The sequence below is a fragment of the Cajanus cajan genome, chromosome 2 (assembly GCF_000230855.2).
Source record: "Cajanus cajan strain Asha chromosome 2, NIPB_CcT2T_4, whole genome shotgun sequence".
In the NCBI taxonomy this organism is placed as follows: domain Eukaryota; kingdom Viridiplantae; phylum Streptophyta; class Magnoliopsida; order Fabales; family Fabaceae; genus Cajanus; species Cajanus cajan.
This window is the reverse complement of record NC_138518.1, coordinates 16,509,439-16,518,099: the sequence shown is the minus strand read 5'-3', so window position 1 is coordinate 16,518,099 and position 8,661 is coordinate 16,509,439. Positions and strand designations below refer to the sequence as shown.

Sequence of the window (8,661 nt, the reverse complement as noted above, 5' to 3'; positions counted from 1 at the left end):
TCAAATTTTCTTATATTAAAATATGTTAATCGAATTTTTTAAATAAAATAAGTTATATTTTTCAATCTTTTTATAGTGCCAACCTCTCTCATCCCTTTTTTTTTACATCAACTTACATCTATCTTATTTCTCATATTGGGTGAGATAATCCACTTTATTATACTTAAACTCTACCATTTTAATATTGAAATACAATATAATATTAAGAAGATCTTTTAGTGGGTCAAGTAAGAGTGCAAGACAAATCAATTAACTCTTTCCTACACTCTACCACAAAGAACATAATAAAATTGAATATTAAAAAAAAGTTTAATAATCATGCACGTATAATTTTTTTTTTTTTTTACATCATAATCAACCGATGTGTATTGTCATAAAAAAAAGAAAAAAGAAGTAATATCGAATGAATGTTGTAGATGTAGAATAAGTGATACGGATACGTCACCTCCTTCATTTGGTTGGGATTCAAACAAAGCAAAGCATTCCTTTCTTCTTCTTCTTCTTCTTCTTCTTCCTTTCTCGTCCTATTCAACTAAACCGTCTTCTTCTTCTTCTTCTTTCTGTTTCGCTTTCGCTAAACGACGTCGTTTGGACTCGGCCAGCCATGTCGTACGACTACCTCTTCAAGTACATCATCATCGGCGACACAGGTTTGGGATTTCTCTCGCCTACCCTCTTTTCTTCTCGCAATTGGGTCTCCGAATCTGACTCCAAGTTCGGGTTTTTCTCCTCTGCCACGCAGGTGTAGGGAAATCGTGCCTGCTCCTCCAATTCACCGACAAGAGGTTCCAACCCGTTCATGATCTCACCATTGGTGTCGAGTTTGGCGCTCGCATGGTCACCATCGATTCTCGACCCATCAAGCTTCAGATATGGGATACCGTAAGTTTACTCTCTCTCTCTCTCTCTCTATATATATATATATATATATACTTTTTTTTTGTGTGTGTGTTTTAATTTCTATAACTTGATTAGTTTTTGGTAGGGCATTTCAATTTAGGTGAGGATTCACAAGGGTATGTGTATGTACTAAAACACTACAGGATTTTTTTTTTTAATGATTGATTGGTTTGAAATGTTTTCGTAAGTTTGTTTTAATTTTTTAATTGAATCACGGAAAATAATAATAGTGTTAGGACATAATTAGGAATAAAGTTCTATAGTTAATGAAAGTTGGTTCAGTTGGTTAGGATAAAACTCATATCTCCCAAGGAAATTAGGATGCAAGTTCAAATCCACTACCATTGATGTGAGGGCTTCATTGGTGGATAATTTGTAAGTTGTTCTACTGGCTCGCTTGGGGTGGGGAGGCGTGCACTAGAGAAATTATTAGGTGGTATTTCATCAGAAGGTCCCTAACTAGTTTTTACATGACATGTAATCAAGTGTTATTGATTTCTTGTAAATCGAAAATTTTAAATGTGTATATAGTTATTAGGGGAGACCATGGACACTTTCTAGTCTTGGACTACCTAATAATTCCTCCATGACCTGACTATATATTGAGCCTCTGGGCCCAACTCACTTAAACCCTTTTTACACAAAAAATAAGAGGAACAAGTTTCTATACAAGGCACATCTAGTGATGTGAGAGAAGTTAGTTTTGATCATACAATTAAGATTATTTTAATTTTAACTATTCATTTGAAATATATAGTTGAAATTTGCTCCTCTTTTACTCTTGCAGGTTCTGTTTTCTGTATATAGATATTAAAACAATAGTATATTGGATTTGTGATTGAGAGAAAGGAATATGAACCTTATTGTGAAAATGCTGAAAACCTGTTTTAGGATGGGAAATCTCTAGCTGAACTTGTTCAAGCAGATATATGACATACACAGAGCCCATTAGTTATGCCTCAGGTTACTTGTTGCTTCTTTTTCAGGGATGCTGCTTAACTTTGTTTATATTTATCATCCATTTAGATAAGGTAGTCCCAGAAATTTGTACTCATTCAACCTAGCAAAACTGGTTTCTGAAATTATGGCTGTCTGAGGCACTTTTAGTAGGTAATGTTGACCCACATGACTGTGCTTTCTAGCTTCGAAAGGCCAAGTCTGGATTGCAGTGCTTGGTCATGCATGATGTACCTGTAGAATGCTTTCATTGGTCAATGAGATGGTGTACCTATAGAATCTGAATGAAATTAAACAGTTTTAATAATTTTGAATATGGAACTCTTTGTTTAAATATATTTTGTCATGTCAAAAGATATAGTTTTTAATAATATTTAGATACTGATGAAGAACTTGCTGTTTAACTGTAGGCTGGGCAAGAGTCTTTTAGATCCATCACTAGGTCTTACTACAGAGGAGCAGCAGGAGCACTTCTAGTTTATGACATTACAAGGTGGGTGGTGCTATTGTCTATTATTTGACATAGAAATCATAGTATGCAGCTCAAGAGTAATACCAAACTTTGCATCACCATTCTAACATGCACCTATCTATGTTGCGTGGTATTTGCTACTTTCATGATTGCTACCAATGCAATAGAAGTGAAATGCTATAATATTGTGCAGTTGTGAGTCTACAAACTTTTGAAGTTTTGGTGTTTGACCTCAGCCTTTGTTATTGCCTTCTCTTGCTTTTGTTGTTTGGCCTATTTGAAAGTTTCAATTAGGCATCTGTGGCTTAGTTTGCTTTCAAATTTTGATGTTTGAACCACCTTATATAGTTTTTGGTTTTCCAATACCTCATCTGGGAAGCTCTAATACAGCTGATTGCAAGCAATATGTTGTGTTACAATTTTTTTTGTCTGTCTCAAGTTTATGAGTACATGTGCTGTGCTGGTATGTATCCCTTTTTTTTGTACTGTGGGCTCCTGAACAGTGTACAATTTTGTTCCATATAAACAAATAAATATTATTTCCAAGATCCTGTCCCCCATTTCATTTTTTGCTTTTCTGTATGTGATTGTGGTGGGGCGGGCGGTGGGTGGGAGGTTTAAATCTCTGAGATTTGTTCATTTTTCAAAGTCCCTTCAACTGAAAACCAAAAGATTATTTTATTGACCAGGAGAGACACATTTAATCATTTAGCAAGTTGGCTGGAAGATGCCCGGCAGCATGCCAATCCTAACATGTCAATCATGCTGATAGGGAACAAGTGTGATCTGTCTCATCGAAGGGCAGTGAGCAAAGAGGAGGGGGAACAATTTGCTAAGGAAAATGGACTTCTGTTCTTGGAGGCTTCTGCTAGGACAGCTCAAAATGTGGAAGAGGTGATATATCTCAATCTATAGCCAGATTCTCAGCATATATGTTTGCTTCCTCATATTGTGAATTTCACTACCATCAAAAGTAACTTGATTCTTATTGTGCAGGCTTTTATAAAGACTGCTGCTAAGATTCTTCAGAATATTCAGGAAGGTGTCTTTGATGTGTCCAATGAGGTAATTATATCCTGTTATGCAAAAAGTGGTGGTTCTGTTGTGACAATATCTTGGATTCTGATCATTATTGGTCCTACTCCAATATGACATCATATTTATAAATCAAATTATCAAGAACAAAAATCATGTGATTAGTGTTAATTCTTTAGATTGCGTCCTGAGAATGGATTTTTTCACCTTTTTATTGTCATAATAAGAATTTGTTTGAATATAAATTTGGAAGAACTTTTGAGAATTTCTTTTTTGAAAACAAAGCTTTTTCTAGTAGATGAACTCTCAAAGCTCCTAGAAGCTTGTATTCAAACAAGCTCTAGGTCACTGTAAATTTTTTTTTGGGTATTTTCACTTGTCTTTGTAATATCATCTGAGATTTAGGTTGTGTTAGTGATATCTGGTTTCACTAAAATGAGTTAAATGAAAATGAAGCATGAATGTTTTTCTTTTTTTTCTTTTTTTTTGTAAAAAATAAATAAATAAAAAGTAAATGTTCTTGCTTCCTTATGTGCCCTCTTGGCTAAGATTACCCCAATGAACCTATTATTGCAGTCATTTGGTATAAAAATTGGCTATGGACGTCCCCAAGGTCAATCAGGTGCCAGAGATGGATCTGTTTCTGCAAGAGGTGGGTGTTGCAGCTGATTTGGAGGAAAAAACAACTCTGAATCTAATCCTTTTGTGCATCTATTTCTGCATTCCCTGTCTCAACGGAATGTATACTCTTAGACTTGACATGGAACTTTCGGATAACACTACAATTTAATGTATATATCTAATCTCAAAGGTGTTCGTGGGACAGATTTGACTGCATAGTTGTTCAGATCTAAATGTTTAATGGTTGGCTGTTGTGTTCAATCCCAGTTGTTACTTGCCATAATATTTACATGGAGTAACATTTTAGTAGGTACTATCTAATACACTTCATTCAATGTTAAACGTGCATGATGTTGTGTGACTCATTTAGAATTTATCAATCTTTGAAGAATGTCTTCATACATGTCAACAGTTGAATGGAGCATCAAGAGATGATGCAATAGATTGTGATTGCATACGAATTATACAAGCTGAGTGATCGCAGATGAAAAAAAGAAGAAAAAACTATGCTACCAAATTTATGATATGGAATGCGCATTAGTATTAATTTTGGGTACATACGCCAATTAGTATGCACCGTTTTCTAACTAACATGTTTAACCCTAATGAAATATATTTTGAAGAGAGGGACTTGTTGATAATCGCTTTTGACGATAGCACATGGTGGAAACATGTTTTCAAATTCTTGACAATTTTACACCAATAGTTTCAATTTTGTAAGTGTTAAAAAATCTAAAATTAACTTGAGAATTGATGAAAAGGACTGAAACATAAAAAATTGCTCGTACAAGACTAAAATATAAAGTTTCTAGCTATAGGAATTAGTGTAAGTATAGAGATTAAAACATCAACCTCAGATATATCATTGCCATGTCACCCTACTATTAATAACGTCAGAGGGGATTTAACAATACAGATCAAAATGTAAATAAAAGTACGTGTAAGAACTAAAATGTATAATTTCTAGATATAAGGATCAAATAGTAAAAATACTACAAATACAAAGATTATATGAATAATTAAACCTGATATCTAAATTGAATTTTAATATTTTAAAAAATTGTAAATAGTTAAAATATTGTTTATCATAATTTAAATTATTTATTATAAATAAATATAATTTATATTTTTAAAATTTTTCATATTTTAAAATGTTTATTCATGATAAAATTTAATGATAATATAATCTCAAGCGCGTGGTTCATCGGTAAGGGGTCAGAGATTAGTCACGCCTTTCGGCCCTGGATAATCTAGGGACGAACCAAAAATGAATTTCATGATAATATAATTATAATTCCTTTTGTTATACACATTATTTAAGACATAAATTACTTATTTTCTATTATAAACCACTCATTACCTTGTAACTTCTATTATTTTTATTTTTTTCAGAAAAAAATGGAAGCAACCATGAGGAATTATAGAAAGAACTGAGATCAGTTTAAGCAACTTATTTATTTATTAAAAAAACTACGCAGATGCATAACATGTTTATTTTTAGGCTCGTATATTTAAAAGTATTTATTTATTATAAATTAATTATACATAAACAAACATTTATCTTATGTAGGGACAAGGCTGAAATATTAATCCTGCATATTTTACCATTACCCAATTTGAAAACTTATATATTTAAAAACTCGATGTTTAGAAATAGAGTAATGATATATTTTCTGATTTGTCTTCCAAATTACTCTCCTAACGTTAAAATATAAATATTTTTTAATAAATTTATTATAAAATAATTATTTAATTTATTATTTTATAATTTAAATTAATATTTTAATGATTCAGAGTGTTTCTTTGGACACTGTATCATTTTACTTAGAAATAAAATAATGATATACCCTCGCTAAAATATTAATATTTTTTAATAAATTTATTATAAAATAATTATTTAATTTAATATTTTATAATTTAAATTAATATTTTAATCATTTAGAATGTTTTTTTGGAACGTTTCTTCAGACACTATCATTTTTCTTAGAAATAAAGTAATAATATATCTCTTGACTCGAATCACCCTCTAAACGTTAAAATATTAATATTTTTTAATAAATTTATTATAAAATAATTATTTAATTTAATATTTTATAATTTAAATTAATATTTTATAATTATTAGAAATGTGTTTTCTTCCGACGCTGTATCATTTTTCTTAGAAATAATATTTTTTAAAAGTTACTTTAATGCTTGTAAAAAAGTCATTTTAAAGAAGTTAATACAATAAATAATTATATTAAAATACACTTATTAAAATGTATTTGGATGAAAAATTTAAATGAAGTAATTTTTTTTAGAAATTTCAAATGCTTTGGAAGGAAATGTTTTATTTGAATATAGAATTTACAAAGAATTTAAAATTCAAATATTTGTAAAATTATTTAAAATAGTAGAATTTTAAATTTTCTCAAAAAAGTAATAATTTAAAATTTTTCATATTTTTTTTTACTTATCTTATTTATATATCTTTTATCTCTCTCCTATCTCTTAATTATTAAATATTTAAAAATATTTTTTTTTAAAATTATTAAATATTATCTATTAATTTTTAAAACTATTAAATATTTTAAAAAATAAATAATATTTATTTTATATAATTTAATCTTAAATTCTCAAAATATATATATATATATATATAATTAATTAATTTTAACCATGATGAAAATCAAATTATCATATCTAAATTAAAAATTAAAAATTTAAGATTTATCCAAACAAAATGTTTAAAAAATAATGAAAATTAAAAATCAAAATGATTCAAATTTTAAGAATTTTATTTTTTTTGAATTTCTAAAACTCCTTGTTGAAACACACATTTAACTAAATATGCACTTGATGAACTTCAGCACAGCAGACTATTATTTAACTTTTTTATACTTTATTTTGATTTAAAATTTGCATTTTTTTTTCTAAAGTAAAATCATTCTAGAAAGTTGCATGGGTCTAGTGCCGTATGTCATCTGACAGCATACTACATATTACAATAAAAAACTACACTTAATATTTCCTTCGTCAAATAATATCAACATGCATGCCTTAAGATTATTTCAGCTTCATGATAATACATCATTTATTCAATAACTATACCGTCCTGGTCGTAATCCGACTTGAGTTCTTTATCGGTGATAGGGCGATCGCGACCCTTCACTCGACCAATACCCGACCAGGTTGCCATACCTTAAGCCCTCTCGCCTTATAGGCTCAGGGCTGGAAGGCAAGTGTACCGTCCAGGTCATAATCCGACCTAATCTTGCATTCGGCAATAAGGCGAGCATGATCTCCTTCTCGGCATTAACCCGATTGAAGTTTCAGTACGGTCCTAGTCGGTCATAGCCCGACTCGACCAGCTAAGCTAAGACGGCAAGGGAACTACTCGGCATTTACCTTACTGGACCCTTGGTATGGGCCCAGTAGATCGGAATCCGACCGAGCTCGTCCCCGCTAACCCCGCGCCATCATGATAAAAACGGATAGGAAAATCCCTTGATTCTCGGGGCCCAAGAGGCCCATGAACGACGTACCATAAAACCCAAAACCCTAGAGTTGAGAAGGCAGATTACACTTTTGAATGCTCTGGCTGGAAGGCTGAACCTAGGAAAAAACCCTAGTCCATCCTTTGGCCGGAACAATAACCATCCCCAAAAAAAGTGCAATATTTACAAATTACCGTAACCATATTATGTAATCAATTTGAAGAAGGGAAACATTGGATTAATTGAAATGTGACGCCAGACCAATGTTACATTACACAATGAGAAAAATGTATGTAGTTTATCAACTCGCCACTTAAAAATCGTTATAGCATAAAAATAAAATATTTTAATTAATTATTTGATTTTTGAAATTATGCACACTTTTCGTTTTATTCCATATATAAATATGAAGAAACTCTACATATTAGTTTCTATATGAACAGAATTTTTATCCCTTAGTCAATACCGTTAATTGCTATGTAACCCAGAAAAAGACGGATCCACAACTATGTAAAAGGGACAATTTATTTTAAATGATAAATTTAATAAATATTAAACAACCTGTTAAATATGTAACTTATAAATTTATATTTTTTTAAATCATAAAATTTATCAACATAAAATATATATCAACTTTTAATCAATCTCAATATAAAATTGAACATTTAATGAAAAATTTATCTTTTATCTTGTTTTTATGTTTATTGTTTTACCATCTACATAACTAAAAGTAATTTCTCAATTATAACAAGCAGAATCAATTAAACAATAAGTTAAATATTTATTCAATAATTATATATTTAAAATAATAAATATATTTTATCATAATACATTTTTTTAAAGAGAGAGAGAGGGGGACAACTTTACAAATTTCTAAACTCCATTTTGTATAACACCCTGCGTGTCTAAAGGTACTCGTGGAAATTGATGTTGAAAGATTTAGATATTAATTCATATCGTACTCACATAGTTTGGATATAAATTCATATTATATTTCATATATGATAAAAGAGATAATCAAACATATTTTAACATATATCAATACTTTATGCATTTTGTCAGACACTACTTTAGTAAAGGTGCATGCCGAAAGCATCTTTATTCTTAAATTTCAAGCAATTTAAGTGCTAGGAATTTCTTGACGGTTTTCACATTATCACTTCACTCTCAATTAATCAATTTTATGGTGGTATTAGAATA

At 30.2% G+C, this 8,661-nt stretch overlaps 1 protein-coding gene across 1 annotated transcript; it reads left to right on the top strand.

The window, feature by feature from the left end:
• The first annotated feature begins 455 nt into the window (after positions 1 to 455).
• On the top strand, positions 456 to 4,246 carry GB2 (GTP-binding 2). The gene is made up of 6 exons (XM_020352428.3): positions 456 to 650; positions 743 to 882; positions 2,268 to 2,350; positions 3,019 to 3,223; positions 3,326 to 3,394; positions 3,941 to 4,246. The coding sequence occupies exons 1-6, from the start codon at positions 605 to 607 to the stop codon at positions 4,031 to 4,033; spliced, it is 636 nt and encodes a 211-aa protein (XP_020208017.2). The 5' UTR covers positions 456 to 604; the 3' UTR covers positions 4,034 to 4,246.
• The last annotated feature ends 4,415 nt before the right edge of the window (positions 4,247 to 8,661 follow it).

Excerpts from the sequence above, each read along its gene's own strand:
- GB2 (XM_020352428.3), top strand. The coding sequence starts at position 605 with ATGTCGTACGACTACCTCTTCAAGTACATCATCATCGGCGACACAG. Across the intron at positions 651-742 it reads CATCATCATCGGCGACACAG|GTGTAGGGAAATCGTGCCTG; the intron begins GTTTGGGATTTC and ends TCTGCCACGCAG. Across the intron at positions 3,395-3,940 it reads TCTTTGATGTGTCCAATGAG|TCATTTGGTATAAAAATTGG; the intron begins GTAATTATATCC and ends CTATTATTGCAG.